The sequence below is a fragment of the Calypte anna genome, chromosome 27, assembly GCF_003957555.1.
Source record: "Calypte anna isolate BGI_N300 chromosome 27, bCalAnn1_v1.p, whole genome shotgun sequence".
Lineage (NCBI taxonomy): Eukaryota > Metazoa > Chordata > Aves > Apodiformes > Trochilidae > Calypte > Calypte anna.
Window position 1 is genome coordinate 33,094 of NC_044272.1, and position 22,224 is coordinate 55,317.

The 22,224-nt window shown below is 42.0% G+C and overlaps 1 protein-coding gene across 1 annotated transcript; it reads left to right on the plus strand.

Annotated features, from left to right (window-relative positions):
- The first annotated feature begins 18 nt into the window (after positions 1-18).
- On the plus strand, positions 19-22,108 carry ZNF652 (zinc finger protein 652). Its single transcript, XM_030466032.1, is given in 11 exon segments — positions 19-338; positions 15,033-15,644; positions 15,646-15,696; positions 15,698-15,769; positions 15,771-16,070; positions 16,072-16,119; positions 16,121-16,183; positions 19,266-19,413; positions 19,724-19,839; positions 20,880-21,024; positions 21,594-22,108. Coding segments are annotated over 10 exon segments (1,830 nt in total). The 5' UTR covers positions 19-338; positions 15,033-15,272.
- Positions 22,109-22,224: the final 116 nt, after the last annotated feature.

The window sequence follows — 22,224 nt, forward strand, 5'->3', positions numbered from 1 at the left end:
CCCCCCCGAAAGCCGGCACGCGCGTGCGCGCGGCGGCGGCAGTCGCGAGACTGGTGGCCACGTAGCGCTGCGGCGGCAGTCAGTGGGTGAGGGGGGGAGGAGCGGGAGTGTGAGCCGCGTCCGCTCGACGGGGCCTGTGCCTGAGGCAGCGGCTGCTCGAGTGTTTGAGAGGGAGGGGAGGGTGGCGAGCGGAGGGAGGCCCCCCCCCGGCCGTCCTGCCCTCCGCCCTCCCGCCTCGCCTCCTCCATCACCCGCCCTCCGCCGCCTCGCCTGTGCCCCCCTCCCCTCGCTGCCCGGCATGGAAGGCGGCGGGGGCGGCCCTGAGGGGATCGGCCTGGGTGAGTGTGGGCCGTCCGCTCGGTTTGGGATTTCCATCCCCCCCCTTCCTTTTTTTTTTTTTCTTTTTTTCTTTTTTTTTTTTTCCTCCCCCCTCCTTCTTCTCGGGCCTGGCGGCAGCCGCCAAGCAGCACTAGGCCCAGCCTGGGGGTGGGTGACGGAGGGAGCGGGGGTAGAGCCACCTCCGGGCTTGTAAGAGGGGGTGGGGGGAGATGTTGAGGCCGCGCCGTCCCCGCTCCGCAGCCCCTCGGGGGAGCAGGGTGCGTGTGCAGGATACCACCAGCTCACTCTGGGCTGAGGAGGTGCAGCCCCGGGGTGTCCCCGCGGGAGGAGGGGAGCGGGCGGGGGTGGAATGGTGCCCGAGGGCCGGGGGAGCAGCACCCTGCGGGCAGGAGCGGGCTGTGCCACCTGCCTGGGGGAGGGAAGGTGAGGTGCACCGTAGCAGTTGGGGTTTAAAAAAACAAGAAAAACCCTAATAAAAATCTTGTTGGATTTCTCTGTGCTGGACCGTCTTTCCACATCTTCCGCACCCCAAAACGGGTTTTTGCCTTCTTTTTCCAGCCCCCTCCTGAGGAGTGTGGGCGGGGGGGGCGACACAGGCAGCCTTCTCCTTCCTCCGTGTCACTCTTGGCTGTGCCTCCGTGCACGGTGATGGTGAGGAGGGGACGTGACTGTTGGATGCACTTGCTCCTGGGACTGGAGTTGTCATTTGGGAGGTGAAGCAACGAAATGTTACCATCTCCAGGAGCTGGCCGTGGGTCTAAGGGGGGGAGTTACAAAGGAAAAAAAAATCAGATGTTTTCTCTCTCGGTCTTTTGCTTGGTTATCTTCCCCTTCTCGTTGCTGGCAGGACAGATGTTGTGGTGAGTCCTGAGGTTTTGTTTGGGGCTCGTTCTGATTTCGGTAAACTTTCGGGATGTCTTGGTACAGGTATCGAGGTATTGCTAGAATTAAAAGTGGAGCTTCAAGATAATATTACTCTTCAGTCTTAATAAATAGTATTACGCCAGTATCCTTAATGACAAGTGAGTTGTGGCATCTTGTACAGTGGGGAGTGATTTAAGTAAGAGCCAGGGAAGTACTGTAGACTTAAAGGATGTGAGGAATGTGCATTCTTATCTTTTCAGGGGATGACCTGAGCTGTATTGTTCTGGGAATGGCAACTGGCACATGCTTTGTTGACAGTGGTGTGTGCACCGAGAATCAAGAGAATGATGGTGTGGGGTATGTGTGTGAGCACTGGTTCGGGAAGGATGGGCTCGTGCACTTTGATTTGTCACTGTGCTTCACCCACTACAGCTTGATTGCTGGCCTGTGGAAGCTGTGGTACTCTCTTGATTTATACTAAAATGTATTTTATAGATGCAAGACTGGAGGCACCGGTGTGGTTAAAAAGGCTGTGGAGTGGGAAAATCTTGTATTAAAAGAACCTATTCTAGCAACAGATAATTTACATCTTTTATGTGGACCTAGGACCATCAGTACCTCTCAAAACCCCTGCTTTCAAGGTGCATTTTTTCCTGCTTTATAGAAGTTAATCAAGTGGTTGCAGTATGGGGGTTGGTATGGTGAGTGGATGGGAAGTCCAGTTCCTGCCCTAGGCAGCCAAACGTACAAAGTTGAGGTGCAGAGGAAACTCACTGTGTGAATGAGTAGAAATTTTGAAAGCTTCTTCAGAGAGCGTGTGTTGAAAAGTACAAAATCATGAAGGTTTTTTATTTTTCTAAGCAATTGCATGCAACAGGATGTCAGAGACATAATATTTCTGATTCTGTCTAATATTTGGCTACTTCAGCATTTATTTCCAGTGATAGAAACCAGTTGTATTGAGGAAGATCAGTAAATGTTTTGTGGCTTAGTATTTGGAAAAAAAAACTTTCACATCTTTACATGGTCAAAAGAGACTTTGGCATTTAGGCTGTTGTTCATTTATTTCGATGGTCTGATTTGATTATACTGTTGTTTCTTCTCACCTAATCCTGATACAGGATATGTTTACTGGAGGGCATATTCTTCAGCAGTTCTATATGAGGGGTTAGGTACCTGGAAGAGTGAAATTTTAAAGGCAGTTTGTCAGGTTATGGTGCAAGTGCAAGATATCAGGATGTTCCGTTTTTATTCTCATTGCCCAAATCACAAAATGTGGAAATTTCAGGCTGAGAGGTGTGATTTCATATATAGAGGAGAAGTATATGTACAAGAAGTTGCTTATGGATCAAACATCCTTTGTCTGAGCATGAGGTGTGTGTGGAAGAATGACTTGGGAAGAGTCCTGGAAGTGCAGTGGCATTAAATAGATATTTTCAGTAAACATTATCCCATCTTCCTGTCTTGATACAACAGGCCAGATCAGTGCCTGATGGAAGAATGGTGTACCAATAGCATTTTTGAGATAGGCACAGGTATATTTAAGGTGATTACAAAACTACATGTCATCTGTGACCTATTTCACTGTGACACGCTATAATATATCTCATCAGAGAATAAAATTCCTTCTAACTCCCCTAAAAAAAAAAAAATCATTGGAAGTAAGTCCCAAGTAGCTGAGAAGATTGATACGTTCTCTAGAAACCTAATTCTGTGGATATTATTCTATTAAAACATTTTATAATTATTTTCTAACTTGGTTAAATTCCTACAGCCCAGAAGAGCTGATCTCAATGTGTGTTGAGCAGTGAAATGGCTCTCTCCATGCAGCATCCAGATCTTGGCATCTAAGTGGAAGATGAAGTAAATTTTTAGAGAACATAGTTTTGCTTTTTTAAAACAGTATTAGTTTTCATTGTGATAAATATATACTTTCTGTCTTTTCAGAATCTTATGATACCAAAGTTTGTGTTTTTTCCTTTTCATAGTTAGAAAAAAAAAAAGTGGAGTTTTTTGTGGAGATTGTTTTCTTATCATGAAGTTACACACTTTAAATATCGGTGGAGATATTTGCTGCAGTTGACATCACCCTGTAATGGCTTGAGCTTCCTCAAGCTGAGGGAGCATGGTTGAATTATTTCAGTTTTATTCCAATAAGAACGTTTATTTTTTTTTAACCTTTTCTTTCTGTGAATCTGAAAGTCCAACTTCCAGCTGTTTCCACTGTAAATATTAGGTTTACATATTTTAAAAACCCTGCAATAGCACATTTTTAATGAAAAATCTAAATAATTAATCTCTGTTAACATAAGGTTGTTTTGTCTAGAAGTAACAATTTTTATGCCTTTAAGAACATCTCAATAAAAACATGATTTGTCCTTGAAGTTGCAAACTCTGTTTAAACACTTCTCTTTCCGAGTGTGTAAGTGTGACTGTTGAGTCTTTGCAGGATCTTAATTTCCAATATTTTGGAAAGTGGGTGGGGTTTGCTTATAACTCTGAAGCAAAATTAATGCAGCTTTCTTAATAACAGTTTCCTAGCTGAGTCGAAACATTCATTGTAACCTAAACTTCTAGTATCCCATATCCAAATCACCTTCGCAAACGCTTTCTTTTCCAAGTGATTTTAAATTGGTGGTTTTCAGGTTGCTCCTCCCTCCTGAAAAAAAACAATTGCGTGGAGAGTGAAACTCTGGTTGCAGCTCTGGTGCCAGCAGCTTAAACTCATTAACACAAGCAGCTTGCATTAGTTTCTTTGACACTTTCAGACACCCTTCCCTGAGGAGGTTTCAGACTCCTAGTTTTCACTCAAGAGAAACATTTAGCTATGCTAAGCAACTACCAGTACTTTATGTTCTCTTATAACAGTATTTTTAAGTTTTGAAACTTGATTCTTTAAGTGGAAAAGTGATTTTAGGAATGTAGTAAGAAAGTCAGGTGAGCCTGCTTGAGGACAGGTTACTGGGGTTGGGATCCAGCTTAACTTGAGGCAAAACTTGTTAAACCAATTTCATTCTGTGCTGGGTACTAAATGAACAAAAACATTTTCAGATGGAATTTTGGAGGAATATTTGTGGTACCCGTACAAAGACAGGCTGGCAGGATAAGGTAGTAGAGCTCTTCATTTTTACAAGCATCAAGTTTTATAGTTGAAAATTTGCAGACAAGCATCCATTGATCCACATACCTTCTTTTACGGGAATGTTGTACACAAAAAGTTACAAATATTTGAATTGGAGCAGAGCTGAACCTTGCAGGTGCAGAAAGCTTGATAGAACTTTGCCTTTCCTCTGACTAGTCTCATGGAAGGCAGTAAAAAATCTGTTCTGAATAGCACAGTTGCTTGCAGATCATGCTGACTTAAGCCTTTTTAGTGCTTATGTGATGAAAAGGGAATTACGGAATGTGTATTAATAGTGCTGTTTGAAGACAAATTCCATACAGTGACAACTGTGAATTTTAATGGTAGAAAGCAGATTATTTCTAATGAAAAGCCTGATTGCTCTCAGTGTCTGGTGTCCCAGCACATACCAAGGGCTGTCAACTGGCAGTATCACTGTAATATTTTTGGACAGGAGTATTTATGATTTCTGATTGATGAAGGTATTTTTTGCTAGTTATGTTTTAAAGAAGAAACTCTCCTTCCTGCTTGGCATCCTGTAGGTTTTCTGGTTCTCTCCTTTCTAACAAATTGCATCCAATGATGGCAGCTCTGTCCTTTAATCCCATTCACTTTTTCTGCTTTTCAGGGTAGCAAATTTGAGGTGCTTCTCCCACAAATGCTGGATTCAGGTGTATTATCATTTATTGGTGTATTTTGTGTGCTTTCTCGCTGAAGTAAATTCTCCAAGTTCTGTGTTAGGTGGCCTGGACTGTGCTTAGATTTCTTGTGTTTAAGCCACATGTCACTTTATGAGGGACTTGCCTTGAGACAGGTGCTTACCATGCTGTGACACCACCGGGCCTGACAGACTGAAAATACAAGTTGTGGGAAGTAGAGGTGACTTCAGAAGTCTTTAGCAGGGACAGAAAGATAGTATAAGAAATCATTGCCCACATCATAAAATACTAAAAACAGCTGCTGAGAATCTCCAATTTGCTTGATGAGGAGTGCATGTCTTGAAACATTCATTTCACACTTTAACCTGAAGGACAAAATCTGTTAAAATGAAATGCCATGCTGACTGCAGTTAAAGGTCTGAGAAAACAATGATGTCCTCTATGTAATTGCAAAGTTTTGCCAGGCAGTTGTGTTTTAACACATACCTGGTTGTGATTTTCTTCCACTTGGCACCTTTCTAAATTCATTCCAATACTTCATTTTTCCTGTTTGGCATCCTCTCACCTTACCCCTTCTTTATTGCACTCTTTTGTACTGCTTTTTTTAACACCTGTTGCCTAAGCCAGTCTGTTTTCTTTTCTCTCTTTTAGATTTTCATATCTTTTCCTCTAACATGTAGATTTCTTGATGAAGAATGCCACCTTCTGCTTATCTTTGATAGATTAATTAGCCCACTAGTGCTATAAAAGCGTTTAACATAATCCCTCCTGTGCACAGTCCATGCTCACTTTAAATTTAAGCACTTTCATTTCAGACAATACGATGAAGTTAAAATAACCCCAGCCTTACTGAAATTGTTACTGAGAAGCTACTCCCTGTCTTGCTTGGAAAGTTGAGTAGCTGTTGCTTCTTTTTGCCAAGAAGGAAAATAAAAATGTTGGTTTGGTTGCTTTTTTTTTCCAAGTGTTCTCCCTCTTATCTTGAAACTTACTGGCTGCTGTAAAGACAGCATTTCACTGCTGAGATTTAGAATCTCTGCACCTCGGAACAGGTCCTGAGGTGGTTTCTGTGTTACTTTGATCAGCCCTTTGCCAAGATGCAGATTTGACTTGATGCCTGAAACTCTGATCCTGCTGCTCTTAAAGGTAAAGCTGTGGGGTTAGATTGTAACATGTCAGTTAGGAAAGAACTCTTACATGAGAATATTTTTTCTCAAAATCATAAGAAACTTTTATTTAAATGAAAGCATGGGTTATATAAAGGCTGAAGTAATTTGAGAAAAAAAAAAATCCTGTTTTCTACAGGTTCTTGAAAATAAATTATTTTTTCAAGCATTTCTTAAGCATAATCCTCAGTTGCTTTCCACAGCTTTGTTATTGAGCTTCTGCTGCTCTTACCGGGGTATGTTCTGGAAGGTGAAAGCCGGAGTGCACCCGTGGAACAAATTTATTATTTCAGGAAGCAAAATCTTGCAAAGGATGGTATCCATGAAGCTGCAGAGTGAGCTGCTTCAGAGAGTTGATCCAGCTGAATATTTATTCCAAGGAATGGTTATTTTCCAGGCAGACCAATTTCCCAGGGCATATCTCACCTTGCAACCATAAGAATAGCAACATTGGCATATAAATAGGGCAGGAGTGCACTGCCACCTGCTCAGATTCAAATGAAGAAGTAACTTTGGCCTTTTCATGGTAATTGTCCTCACTTTGCCCAGAGGAAATTTAAATACAAAGCAGAGATAAGATGCCCATAGCTGCATAACGAATTAAGAGAGGAAAAAACTGGGTATAAAATCTACTGTGCAGTGGGAAGAGAACTGCACTTGTGTGTGTGGATCATGCACGGAGGTGCTGGACAGCTTTTACCTTTCTTTGGGGAACTCTGGTCACTCGAAGGAGATTCTGGGTGGACTTTCTGCTTGTAAAGGTAGAGTATGTGCGAACAGGAGTCGTGCTGAGGTCTTGTCACTTGGTTATTATTTCTTGGAAGCTGATAAAATTGGTGTGTTGGTAAATGTGCTTTGTTAAATTATGTAAATATTGTAAAAGCAGGTCGGTCTGTTTTCCAAAAGTTTACATTGGGGATCTAAAATAAACTCTGTGTGTCCTGTTTCAAGAAGATGCAGTAGCTCAAAACAAGGCAGTGATTTGGAGTGGGAGATAACCAGAGCAATGGTTCTTCAGGACTTACGGGAGCGTTGTGACATTGTGCAAGGAGAAACACTTACAATGGTTTAGTTTTGGTATTGGCACACTGAAACTTTGTCAACACGAGGTTACTTAAACTTCTGCTGGTGATTTGTGCTTGTGAGAGCACACCACAAATCATCTGGGTACTAAGCACAGGCTTATCCGGGCTTGATCCAAGCAGTGCTTTGGCCATTCAGATGCTGATAGAAGTTCTAAACCTGAAACTCTACAGGCTAATGCAGGTGTGTTTTTCTGGGCAGTATGAAAGGAGGAGATGCTTGGAGAAGCCCAGGTAAGGAAAAGAAGGGAAAGCTCCTGGTACTGATTGCAATTGCCAGGAGTCGAGCTCCTTCCTTGGCAGTCCATCTGCCACTGTGCAGAGGGCAGTTGGGCAGCTGCTGCAAGCTTTTTTTTGTTGTTGTTGCTATGGAGGTTTTTACAAGCTTGTTTCTGGTTTCAGGGTCAAAATCATCTAGTGTGTAAAGATCGCGAAATGAGGGAGAGAATTTTAAAACCATCTATAAGCACATTCCGGTGATGTTAAGAAGAGAAAACTTTATTTTAGATCACGAAGTCAAGGAAGATTTTGCTATTTAAACCTTATTTTTCCTACGACATGCCACTCTTAGCAAAATTAAAAAATATTTAGCATGTTTGGTTTTGTGTTTTTTTAAATTAAACTGGTAGACTGGTAGACTGGTAGGAAATTATTCCAAATGTTTTTTAAAAGCTACATTAAACTGTGACTGAGGGATTGTAAAGTGCATATGTATAACTTCACACTCGCAGCTCAGATTAGCTCAAGGTTCCATTATTATTACAGTGTAAAAGAGAAATGATGCACAGCATTATGTGCTGTGTGATCCAGGCTGATCAACAAAAAGCTGGAAGCAAATAATTGAGTCTGTGATTTATTTTTTCTTATACTGAAGCCTGTAAAATACACAGAAGTTACCTCCAGTCTGCATCTTGCCAAAGTCTCCTTCAGGGCTTGTTAGGGGAGGAGATGAGTCAATTCTAAGTAGAAAAAGTTTATTAATTATTGCCAAGCTTTTGCTGCCAGCTTAAACCAAGGGAAAACCACCTTTCTTCCAGAATAAATGTCCAGATGGAAGTGCTACCTGTTAGCTTTACCTGGCAGGACAGACAATTTACATTTTTTTTAGCTCTTTCAACTTATCTCCATCTACATATTCAAAGAGACTGATACACATCTAGTGCCTCTTTCTTCCACTCCTCCCCTCTGTGAGGAAAAATGTTAACTTTGGCAAAGAGAAGTACAGATCTTGATGAGAGATTTCCTTTTTGTTTTCCTATGGCTTTGTTGGGAGCCATTGATAGTGCAATCATTTGCAAGCTTAGAATGAAGCAGGGATGTTTAATAAGTAGTGTCATAGCTGACATCTGCGACTATAAATTGACAGGTTTAAATAGTAGTGGCTTTTACTAGTCTGTAAGATCGATGTGCAGATAATGATGCAAACAAGAGGAAAGAAGAAAACTAGGCAGCCATCAGGGATTTGGAAGAGGGAGGAAGCAAAGGGTGAAACAGCTGCCCTTCAGTAGTGTAACAGTGGGTAGTTTTGAATTTCTGGCACATATTTTGATGGGTATACAAATTTGGAAGGATAGAATCTGCTAATGTGGGGTTTTTACTTTTTTTTCCTTTTGCTTCATGTATGTGCCTTCAAGTTATGAGATAATGACAGAAAAATAATAAATTTGAAAGATAGGTATGTATGTGTCAGTGGCTTTTGTTAAGTGGCAACCACTTTGTTAAGTGGTTTTGTTTTAATATTGCTCTCTTTTTTTTGTATTGAAAGTCAGAGAAGAGGCACAACAGATTTGAATACAGGAAAATTCCTAAATCAGTCACAGGTGTTTAAATTCTATATATTTAGGTAGTAGGAAGGCTTTGGCTTTTAATTTGAGCATGTATCGTGGTGTTCTAGAACTTCTTTCAAGATGGTTTTGCCCATTAAAAAAAAATGCTGAGGTTTATGACTCTTATGCTTTAAAGTAGTTCATGGACAATAGAAAGCCTTCATCTTATTGCAAAAGATGAGGGATTAGAATGCTGTTGAATTCTGAAGTGGCAGCCTCTCAAAGTGTTTTCTGTGGAGATAATGCTTGAAAAAAATCCAGATTCACAGTTCCGGAAAGCACTGGTTTGAAAGCCTTTGTCCCTCAAACCAGTTCTAGAGACAGACAAATAATTAATCTTAAGAAATATAAAAAAACCCTGAAGGGTTTTTATCGCAGTTTTTATCTTTCAGCTGCAGGATATTATATGTAAGGCATTTTTCTGGAATTGAAAATATGGTCTGCTTCATTTTCCCTTGGACTGCCAAATACTTAGAGGCAAGTAGCCAGCTATATACAGTGAAAATATGTTGCCTGCTGAGTTAGCAAGATACCTATCATGGAATATTTTAAGAATGGGGGGGGGGGAAGGTAAAATTAACTGGAAGGTGGGACTGTCCTGATGCTGGACTTGATTCTTCATGCTTCCATATGCCACCCTGTCGAGCATACTTGTGCCTGGACCTTTCCTTTGAGAACTGGACAGTATTTATTCACTCTCCAGTCTTGTTTCCCTGCCAAGACTCCCTGCAATACTTTCAGAGGCTGCCAGCGTTGTTGGGTTTTATGGTGTGCGTGTCAGTTTGCTGAGCTGTACCAAGACTAATCCGTTTGAGACAGAGGTGCCCAAATATGTGGCGTGGCTTTAATTTCACCCAAATGCAATGCAGCACGCCACGTCCCGTTTAACAGCTCATCTTTTTTCTGATTTGATAGGAAAATCTGTTTTAAGTGAATTTCGAGCTCGCGGCGCAAAGAAAAGAGTTACGATTTTTCTGGATTTTTCTACAGAACAGACCCTGGAATTGTCATGAACGCTGCTTCCAGAGATCCTCTTGCTATGTAACTCCCTCCATACTCCCAAAGCCTGCCTCAGCTGCACAAAATTGTCCTCCTGATCCAGCAGATGGGATTATTCTTCCCTCCTTTCCTTTGTAGCTCTGCTGAGAGCAAACCTACTGCAGATACCATGTCGGAGGTGGGTGTCACAAGCTGTCTGTCCCCTAACACAAGCTGTCCCCTGTCCAGCAGGTGACTGAAGAGCTCGTTAGCAGCAGTTAAGTCTTTTTATTTTGCATTTCCGTGGGCAAAGGCAGGCTTGAGCACTTAGCCATAGACATGCAAAAACCTGTGAGTATGTGCTAAATGCTGTCTCTTGGGAGAAAACTTATCACTTAAGAACATACTTCCACGTTTTTTTTGCTTTTAGAGCAGCTGAGATGCTCAAGAAAAGAGTGATTGTACAATGATATAAATAATTCCCTCTTGTGTTTTAGACCTGATTGCTACCCGCTGACATGATGCAACTTGTACCAGATGTGTTTCGCCACTGGCTGGGAACTGCTCTGCCTGTGCTATTTTGTTTCATGCACCTGTTCTTCGAACTGTGCGAGGAGATAGAAAATTTGTGGTTTTCGGGTGGTCTGAAATAAAGCTGAGGTATTGAACTGAAGGGGGACTGGAACCATTTTAGTCCAGCACTTTGTGTCTTCACGTTGTAATTTCATGGCATTTCTTGCTAATGTGCTGTTCAGGGTTACCTTAGGGTTTTGTAGAGCAGAAGTGAGAAAGCTTTAATGTTTTGTTATTTTTAGGAAATATACTGCAGAACTTTGTGCTGGACAGTATACAGGAAGCTAAGTTGTATCTGTGCACTGAAAATTACATTTTTCAGGTGCATTTTCATGTATTCCTGTCCTGCCTGCCTGACACCAATTAATAATAACAGAAGCTAAGTGAATAGCCACACTCTTACCTTACCTCTACATTCCTACTTACCAGAATTATATGTTTCCCTTAGCAGCCTTAGTTATATGTGGTGATTTATCATGCTTCTAATACTTTTTTCTGTGTCCAAGTGATGTGACTAATAAGAGTGAAAGTGCTTAGCTTGGAAAGATGCTGCTTTTTTGACCTCTCCTGTTGCATTCTCAATTCACACAGGTTTAACTTTACTAGACAATTCTACCTGATGAGGAGAAAGGAGGCAGGCATGTTGGTGCTTCAATTTTGGTTCCAAATTTGGGTGGTTAAAGTCAGACTAACTGTCCCAGGTTTGGCATAATTTTGGAGTGGTGTTTAATCAATCTCTCCTCCTTCAACCACTGCCCTACCCCTGTTGTCCCACTCTTTGGAGTGTAATTCTTCAACAGCTCCTTGCCTGGTTTGAAATTGGCACATTATCTTCAAATATGGAAATTAATTATTTATGCACAGGGTTGTTCACCACTTGCAAATCTGGTTGCCCCAGGACTTTATGGAGCTGCTGGATTGTAGCTTCCAACCAAAAGGCATCCAGCATCCTGAATCCAGATTGATGCATTTGCAAAATGGTGTTGCCTTTAATTATAACCCAATTATAGTTATTTTCTTAACTTTTTCCAACTGGACTCTGAGAGAAATCTTGCTTTATGGCAAAGAAAAATTAATATTTCAAGATGATCAAGCTTGCTTATTGAAATTGGTTTTCTGCATCGTGGTTTAAATACCAAAGTGGCAGAGTGGGCAACCTATTCATGCCTCCTTGATGCCTGTTGATTTGTTTGGGTTTTTTTCCATTTGCAAGCTGCTGTTAAACTAAGCTCTGTCTGCCCTTAAACTGAAGAGGGGGAGAAAAAAAATTTGGGGGTGTATGGAGTTGTAGGTCTTACACTGTAAAGGAAATGTGCAAATTATTTGTGATGCTGGTGTAAGGTAGGTGGTATTTCTGTGTTGCTGGGGCTCAGATGTCCCCATGTATTAGGGGCTGTCTGCCTCTGGAAGAATAATTTTGTCATGGTGTCTCCTGAGCTATATTAAGCTTGTGAGCAGGATACCAAGTTGAAAGTGAAATCTACTACAAGCAGCTTGTAAGCAGAAACAAAACATTACCCTTAAATGTTTGGTTTGAGAGGCTGTATTATAGCAAAGAAAGCAGATCATGGGTAGCTAATTAATTAATGCTTTTTTAATGTTGGATGTTGACTATCACCATCTCTTCTTTCATAGTATTCACTTCCCATGCAAGCAGTAAGGGAGCTGCAGGAAAGCCTCAGGCCCCTCTCCTTACTCCTGTTTTTCCTCCTGGGGTGGGCAAAACTTCTGTGGTAAATGCCACTGATTTGTCAACTGAGACATGGATATATTTTTTATTATTATTATTATTATTTTAAAGGAATTTGCTGGTCCTTATGGCTATAATGGGGGGAACTTCCAGATGTTGAGTAAGTAATAAAATGATACAGTGCTGTCTGTGTGAGCAGACAAATGACCCTTGTGCTTGCACTCCTTCTAGGCTTGCCAGACTCCAGCGAAGTGAATTAGACCAATGCCTGACAGTTTTCAGTGCTAATATTGATAACTTTGCTATGGGCAGCAATTAAACTGGTTAAAATTTTTAAAAAAGGAAATTAAATTCTATTGACCAGTAGTGGCTGGATGTGGAGAAACCCCCATGTGCTTCCTTTCAAATGGGAGCCAGCAGCAGCATCCTGGCAGGAGGAATGAGCAGTGAAGTGGCCCTGGGAGCTGGCAGCTGGGTTGGGAAGAGTGGGCAAACAGCTGGAGGCCAGGCCAGGACCTCGGGAGGCAGAAATGACTCTTTACTGAAGGCTGTAAGAAGTTTTCTTCACCATCCACATCTGCTTCTGGTGGCCGTGTGCCAGAAGTTGAAACTGAAGTCCTTGGCACATGTTTGATGAAATTAGGAGATAGTGAGCATCAAGCTGGGCCCTCTCTGTGGGCAAAGTAAGGACACATTTAAAAGTCTCTTGAATATCTTGCATTTGGTCTGTGCTGATTTCCAGGCATTTTTTCCATTTTCATCTGGGGCAGGTGCTCATGCTCTTGGCTAGAAATGGCTCTATTTTTAGCACAGATGATGTGAAGAAATGTGTTTTTTCTTTAGAAGTAGAGAAAGCATTGTATGAAGTGTTGCTCCCACATGCACGTTTCCTCCACCTACGCATTCGTCTGCAAGTTGTTTGCACTTTTTCTTGGTTTGAGTGAGTCTTTAAGATTCATGGGCTTGTAAACCTTTCTTGTGTGATCTTTGGTGTTGCATGGACCCCACAGTTTCATTCTGTGCTGGTAATACAGCTGCTCTTCACTGGTATGTCTCCATAGGCTTCTTCAAAAATTGATTTGAAACAGCAAATCCTTTTTATATTTTAATCAGAACCTGTATTGCTCCCCTTAGCAGGATGTCTGAAATTCATCCTGTGAGCTCAAGCTCTTGAGCAGCTTAAAAAACATGGATTCATCTTAAAAAAAAAAAAAAAAAAACAAAAAAAAAAAAAAAAAAAAAAAAAAAAAAAAAAAAAAAAAAAAAAAAAACCAACAAAACAAAACCAACAACAAAAAACCTCAAATGCTGCTTTGTTACATTTGGTGTTGAAACTTACATTTTCTGTTAAAATATTTCGGGCAGTAGTTAAACTCCTGTCTCAGAACTGTCAAGAAAAACAATGCAAGGAAAGCTGTGCTTCTCCAGCTGCTCGACTGTTCAGTCATGTTGGAAAGTTGTGGGTCCCTTGAGGGTAGCAGGAGGTGTATTTAAAGTGAAAGTGGGTTACTGATGCTGCAGAGTGAAGTGCTTTTTAAGACCAAATAGCTTTGATAGCTCTGAATATTCCCCTATGTTTTTATTTGAAGTGGTTACTGTGTTCATACCAAGTGGTTTATTATACAGAATATTCTTTCAATGAGTGAAGTGATGGCAAGATATGTTTTGGTTTTTTTTTCCACATTCAGGGGCTCAGTCAATTTTCTGTTAGGGCCCTTGTCTGTTCCCTGGTCATGGGATGTTTCTTAGGCTTTGTCCTTGATTTTCTTCTTCTGCACTCTGTAGTCATAGGTTTACACCTTTGTGTGCAGTTTGGTCAGGAGTTCCGATGTGTTTCTGACTTGATCTGAACAGCCAAAAAATCTTGGCTTGATATTGCAATACTGTGCTACCAAAACGTAATTGTTCTTGTGAAAATTAGATGCAAGAGCTTGATTACTTGTATTCATGTAGGGATCACATGGTATTTTTATTTTTTCTCTCTCTCTTTTTTTTTTCAAGAGGAAGTAATGGTGTCCTGGTCAAATTCCAACTCGGATAACTGCAAGTGAAATTTAGATGGGTAAATGTAATATTGTTTGGCTGCTGCATTGAGGAATAAGTAGCTGGGGGAAGAAAGAATGAGACAAAGAACTAAGTGCCTTAAATCAAGAGGATCCATGAGGGATCTCTTAGATGGAAACAAGCAGGGGACACAGCATTCTTAATCTGATTTAGTGCTGCAAGCTGAAAATGTCTCCTTCCCACATATCTACAGTGATGTAATGTTGTTGGGTAGAGGATGTCTGCTTCCTAGGGTAAGGATGGGCTCCTGTTTGGAGTTATGGAAGGAGAAGAGTATTTCTCTGTAGGCATGCATGTTTTTTGATGGAGAGGTGTGTGGGAGGAGAGCAGAGTCTTGGAGCCATCAGTGCTCGGGGAGAAATGCATCTTTGAGGCAGGTGCAGTGGTCTTTGGTAGAGGGAAAATACTAATTAGAGATAAATATCTTTGCTTTCCAGAGCTCAGTGGTCTTGTACCTGTTCTGGTCCCTACAAAATATGCATTGCTTGTACCAAATTACCAGTTTTGCTTGAGCTAGGATTACAGGAAAATCTAGCCTTGGGAGGTACAGCCCATGGGTGGTACACCCTGTGCTTTACCTTCGGTAAACTCAAAACAATTTGCTTGAAGATTTTAGCCCCACGTTTACTTTTCTTTTAATTGACTTTGTTTTCTCTGTTGTCTTTTGTAGATCAAATGTTCAATGGTTCTTCTGGCAACTATCTTCAGAAGAATAATTACTCCTGTTCTGCTCTTGCCATAATCCCAGGATTCTGTGACCTACTCAGCAGTGCTAAATACCAGCAGAGAATCACATTTTCTTCATTCTGTGTAGATGGAACAGGAATCACTCTTGAGAGTCCATACGGATTTTAAGCTGCTTACTTGGTTTTCTGGGATTCAAGGTGCTCCATGAATCAGGGCCCCCCAAATGAGTCAAACAGCCAATTCTTGCCAACAGTTGGTTGAGAACTGTGCCACACATGTAGCAGGGATGGCGCAAGAGGACAGTCGCCGCGGTCAAGTGCCACCCACGTTTTATCATGGTGCCAGCCAGGAGCTTGATCTGTCCACCAAAGCGTACAAGAGAGAGTCAGGAAGTCCTTACCCTGTGTTGGTGGACAGCAAAATGAGTAAACCACATCCTCCATGAAGAGAGGAGCAGCCATATTTCAGGGAGAAACAGATCGGTAGGAGAGGTCCGGCTGTGAAAGAAGATAGAGAAAACTCTGACGACTCTGAGGAGGAGGAAGAAGAGGAAGATGAAGTGACTTACAAAAGGGAGCAGATTATAGTAGAGGTAAAACCTTAACAACCAAACATTAAATGTATCAAAAGGGGAGAAGGGTGTCCCCCTCCCAGTCCAAAGAGACTGCTGTTCTTAAGACCAGCAGTGAGGAAGAGGAGGGTGACAGTGGGGACGAGGCCACTTGAAGACAGTAATGATTATGAGGAAAATGAGAGGCAGAAGAAAAAAGAGAAAAGAGTGGAAAAAGTTAGTGTTGCACAAAGGAGAACAAGGAGAGCTGCAATCTGCTGCAGCAGCCACAACTTCCCCATCACCCAGAACTACAAGGTCGTAGAAAGAGTGTGGAGCCCCCCAAGCGTAAGAAGAAAGCTGCAAAGGAGCCCAAGGCACCTGTGCAGAATCAAAATGTGACGAGAAGGAGACTTTACCTGTGAGAAGTGCCCCAGGGTGTTTAACACTCGCTGGTACCTGGAGAAGCACAATGAACGTCACTCACAGGCGCATGCAGATCTGCGACAAATGTGGGAAGAAAATTTGTTCTAGAAAGTGAGCTGTCCTTCACCAGCAAACAGACTGTGGAAAAAAATATCCAGGTAGGTTTGCTCACCTGCTTGCCAGATTTCCATACCTTCTGTCGTGCCCTGGATACAGCTAGTGGACACTTCAGAGGGGGAAATCTTTTGCACAGATCAGGTCCTGACCCAGACCTTGTCTCTACGTATCAACACTTTGGTGTCTTCCAAAAGAAGTAAATTGCAGGGAACTGAGTGTTGCAACTGCCATCTGCTTTAGCAGAGCTACTCTAGTTAGTTAACTACATGTTGGGGAAAACGCAAAGCTGCTTTAACAAATGTCAAGAGTAACTGGCCTGAAAACAAGTTGCATTTGCAGTGAGAAGTACTTTGACAGGATAAACCCTCCTTCAGGTGCTGAGCACCTGCAGCTATCGTTAGCTTTAAAGTTCAGAGTGTTACAGTGCCCTGAAACTCAGTCACAGAGTACCTCCAGGTAAGGTTTCAAGGGAGAATGGAATTACAACACTTCACTGGGATTGGAATCTGAAATTTCTAAAATACTGGAGAGGCAAGCAGGTGAGAAAGAAACCAGTAAAGTCAGGATTTGAACTGGTGTAAAGATGTAACATTTAAAAATCCTACTGAGAGAATTATATACAACTAATTTACAGTGGTGTACCTGTATGTATATGAAATGTATGAATTCAGCAAGATCTGTTCATGAGCCTGCCCTTTCCCCAGTGCAAAAAACCCCAGTAAATCTCCCTGATAATACAGAGTTCTTTGGTCTTTCTCAGCAGAAGATTTGCAGCTTTTAATTTTATACAACAATGGAACCTGTAATAGAACCGTTTGAAAGTTTTAAGTTGTGGAAAGAGTTTAAGAGTTTCTGATTCATCCGTGCTTTGTACTTTGCTTGTAGGCATCTATGTTCTCCTGTAAACTGGGGCACTGTTTTATCTGGTGATTCAAACGTGGGTTTTCTCTTGTTAAACTGGGCACAGCCTTGCCACCTACTTCTGAAATAATCCCACTGCCAGCATGAAAGCAGCTTGAGTTTAATTTCTGTGCAACTGAAATGCTGAGAGTTTGTAGGGCAATGAGGTTTTTTTTATCTGTCCCAATGAGTTTTACCAAAAAGATTTAAGATTTTTTTTTTGGTTGGTTGCTTAAATGCTAAACTGAATTGGTATTCAATTTCTGCTCTGTGGGAGACAGTTGAAATATTTATTGCCATTCTCTTTGCCCAGAGACTCAAATGCAGCTCTGTAATGGTTATGCTGTTTTTCCTTGTTTCAGCTCATAGGAGGTAGACTGAAGGAAGGAGTATAATATGAGATAATGAGTCTTGAGCATAGTTAGTAAAATGCATGAACATTTCAGTAGTCCTTGTTAGTTTTGAAATAAGCACTTCAAAAGTTTTTTGTAACAGAAAACATTTATATGTAAATTAAGGAATGCCCCATCATCCAGGTGGTTCTTTCATAGCATAAAATGTTGTGATTTATAAAGGAATTCATGAATAAGTCTGAATGGCTGATACAGAATTGAGAAAGTATCCTGTAATCCATGCACACACACTTGTGTTTCTCAGAGGTTACATTCCAATGTCCAAAAGTGACAGGGAAAGAAGTTGTAGAAGCAGGTTTTTATATCCAGTACCAGAAGAATAAGGTCCAGAAACTCCCTCAAGCAATTCCAGTGCCAGAAGTATTGCTAGGTATCTCCAAGTTCAACAATTTTTTTTTTCTGTCCTGACATTTGGAATCTGTTTCACAGTTGCCTGCTAATTTGTTTTAATTACACTTGGCAAAAGGAGGAAGGGGGTATGAAAGTTACATTTATGTAAGGTTTAATATGTCAAGGGGGAGGATATGGTGCTTTGTCTAGGGGGAAAGAAAAGGTTTCATTATATAAGCGATAACTGAACTGGTAAACATGGGTGGTTCCTCTCTGTATTTTCAGTGATGGAATATATCTGGTTTTCCAGGTGAATTCTGGTTTTCATCCTTTCAAAATTAGCACCTTTGTGGAATTTCTGCTGTCACCTGAGACTCTTTAGTAGTGCTCAGCATTCATGAGCTAAATTACTTGCTGCTGGTTGTTGATTAAACTTCAAGGGCTCACTTAACCTTAAATAAAAGGATATTTTTTTATATTTTCTTAGCATTGCTTTACTCTTTAGCGGTTTTCGTTGCTCCCCCAAGGACTGCAGTTTGTTTCTGAGATGCCACCAACTAGGTACTTTTAGAGACAAAAGCTTTGGTGCCCTGTGTGCCAGTTTCTAAGCCTCTTTCCTCTTCAAAGTTGAAAATGATTTGGTGTCCTCATATATGTGTCTGCCATCAAGTTTGCGACAACAGTTTTTTCTGGAATTTCAAAAATGGTACAAGGATTTCTTTTATCAAGTCTTCAGCAGGAACTGACTATTGGGAGAGAAAAAGAGAGATGAAATCCTGTGGATCCTGCTCATTGCCAACTTTCTGGACATTTGGAGCCCTTGTGGACAGAGATGAAACCGTGGTTTTCAAATTGTCGTTTGAGACCTACACTGCTACTGATACCTCAAAATGAAGAGTCAGAACATGGAAGATGGAGGTGACAGCTTGCTTTGCTGTATGAGCTGGGTACCGGCCCGCATTGTCAAGAGCTCTAAGATGGAAGCTGTCTTCTGTGTAGAGCTACACTAGTTCCTGGGCTGCTAGACCTGAACCTTGAAGGTGGTCCTGAAAGATGGCTGGATATGAAGATGGATCTAAGGCAACTTGATGGTGTTGGCCTTCTCCCACCTCTTTTGGCTTCTTCCCACACCAGCAGTGCCTGTGAAGTGTCTTCTCCTTGTTAGCTCCTTGAGGGCTGCATTCAACTGTTTATGCTGTTACGATTTGGAAATAAGTTAGTTGGTGCTCTTCAGGTGGCACCAACACACAGTCTGGTAATGTCCTCTGTAACCCTGCTTGATTGGGCTGATTCGTGTGATTGTTTCAAGAGTGAAACAGTAAGCTGAAATGCAGTCTGAGAAATTATACAGCATTTTGACTTGTTTTGGGCTTGTTTTTGGCATGCAAGAGGGAGATCCTCCTCTTGGAGAGACTTAACTCCCCAAACTGGAATCACTGAATCTTTCTAATTTCAACTTCTATTTATCCCATTCATTCAGTGCGTTTCCTGTAATAAATCCTTCAAGAAGCTCTGGTCCCTCCACGAACATACCAAGATAGTCCATGGATATGCAGAAAAGAAATTCTCTTGTGAGATTTGTGAAAAGAAGTTCTACACCATGGCCCACGTGCGGAAACACATGGTTGGTGAGTTAGTAATGGGCCCTTCTGTTGGTTCTGCCTCATAATGTACCTTCGTGATTCTTAGCTCAGAGTTGCCCTTTTTGAGGAGAAAAATGATAAGGCAACTTAAGTTGTCTGAGCTTTATTTTTAGCGAAAAAGTTCAAGTCTGTAGTACTGGGCAGCAAGCAAAATATATATGTGTGTGTGTACACATCTGGATACTTAAAAGGTGTCAGTACTCATAACTTTCCTGCTCAAGAGTTGGAGGAAAAAAATGGGGCAAAGAACTGTTTGCGTTGGAATAACCCTCTCTAATATACTGTTGTGTTGCAGCACACACAAAGGACATGCCATTTACATGTGAAACCTGTGGAAAATCTTTCAAACGCAGTATGTCTCTCAAAGTACATTCCCTACAGCATTCTGGAGAGAAACCTTTCAGATGTGAGGTGAGGCAGCCAACTGTTGCTGTTTTTAGATACGGTAGCATAAGTTGTGAAAAAATTAGTAACACTGTCTTTGAGGAGTGTAGGTGGAAGCTGAGTTGATTGACTTGTGAATTAGGTGTAGGTTCATAAACTGTGAGGAAAATTCTCCATGCAGAGAGCAGAGCGGGGGTCCATCTAGTATCTAATCTATCTAGTCCATTTAATTGAAACCTAAATAGATTTGCTTTGGTTTTACTTCTGGTCTCTAGGTTTTTCTCCATAAGTACACACTACAGCAATATTTGAATCCTAATTTTCCTTCAGTGTTCATGACGAAGCCTGATGCAAATTACATTATTCATCCCTTCCCTGTCCAGTAACTTGATACAGATAGAAGTGCTCACAGTGAAAATAACCAAATTATGGCTTGATTTTCACTTGAAGGAACAAATTATTGTCCTCACTGCAAGCTGCTTCCTCCTGGAGGCCTAGGGACAGTGCTCTGAGTTTGCATTTCTTAAACCAAGTGTGTGTTGGGATGGGGGAGAGTGTATCAGGGATGTGTTCACCTGACTAGTAAGGAAAGAAACTGCCTCATACCAATAAGCTGGAAACAGACTGGCTTGCTGAAAAATGAGCCTGGGTAGAGCTGCTGTTTTGTTTTGTTCTGCTGTGTGAGCAGAGTCCTCTAGTGGAGGCATGCTGTAGTCCACCAGAGATTGCTGGCAGAGCTACAAAACCTCCAAATGTTACTTTAAGCCAACAGAAGCACTTTTTTTGTTGGCATAGCTGTGGCTTTACCAGGCTTTTGCCAACAGCTGTTGTCATCTCATGATTGGGAGAGTTCCACTCTCCTCGCCAAAGCTTTTGTGCCAGCAGACCTTTAAGTGCAGACCTAATACTGTTCTTGATAAATAATTTAAATTTTGAGTTTTATGTGAGGATCTGCATGGGAACAAGTTCAGGTATTCTTTACGCATTCACTTAGTACATTTGAGTGCTGTCCCATGACTGTGCTGCTTCCTGAATAATCATGGGTGGCTCTTCTTTTCCTGTTGCAGAACTGTGATGAGAGGTTTCAGTACAAGTACCAGCTGCGTTCCCACATGAGCATCCACATTGGGCACAAACAGTTCATGTGCCAGTGGTGTGGCAAAGACTTCAACATGAAACAGTACTTTGATGAGCACATGAAAACACACACTGGTAAGAACCTATTGCAGAAAAGCACAAGTACCTCCAGGATAAAACTTTCCTATAGCTCCAGCTGTATTCCCTTCCTTGGCATTTGGAATCAAAACATCCTAGAAAATCAGACAGGAGGGGTTAATTTACCTTACTGTTAAATCTAACTTTCTTGAGTTCTGTTCACCATGAGGGTGGTGAAATACTGGAACAGGTTGCCCTGAGAGGTGGTGCAAGCCTCATCCCTGAAAGTTTTGAAGGTCAGGCTGAACAGGGCTCTGAGCATCCTGATCTAGTGGGAGGTGTCCCTGCTCATGATGGGTGATCTTAAGGTCCCTTCCAACCCTGAAAATTTTGTTTCCCTAGGGGGGGGAAATGAGAGGCTAGGCTTACTTCCTTGTGACTGTGGTCTGAAGGTACCCATTTGCCAAAGCCCTATAAAAGACTGTCTCGTGCATCAAGGTGAGAGAGGATCTCAGATTTGCTGAGGGTTGCAGTCCGTAGCTTTTATAGGATGTGGTTTGTTTGCATGTCGAAGTATTTTGCAGATGTTCTGGGCCTGACTGGTTGCTGCCTCTTGTCTTCTGCAGGAGAGAAGCCCTTTATCTGTGAAATCTGTGGGAAAAGCTTTACCAGTCGCCCAAATATGAAGAGGCACCGCAGAACTCACACAGGGGAGAAGCCGTACCCGTGTGATGTCTGCGGCCAACGCTTCCGCTTCTCCAACATGCTGAAGGCACACAAGGAGAAGTGCTTCCGTGTCACCAGCCCTGTCAACGTCTCACCTGCTGTCCAGATCCCCCTCTCCACGACTTCTTCTGCCACCACGGTCCCTGCTGTAGTCAGTGTCCCTACCGCCCCAACTCCACCCATCAACCTGAACCCAGTGAGCACGCTTCCTCCGCGCCCCATTCCCCACCCCTATTCACACCTTCACCTACACCCTCATCCTCACCATCCACATCATCTCCCAGTCCCCCCTGTTCCTCATTTACCCCCCCCTCCAGCTCTTTTTAAGAGTGAGCCTTTAAATCATAGAGGCCAGAGTGAGGACAGCTTTCTGAGACACCTGGCAGAAAAAAACAGTTCAGCACAGCACCACTAACACCTTTGCTTCCAGCCACCTATTTTTCCCATTTTTATGCACATGCCCTCCTGGAAGTACAGAGGGCTATGAGGATCTTTTGTCTTTCTCTTAGCCCTAGCAGGTGGTCCTAATTT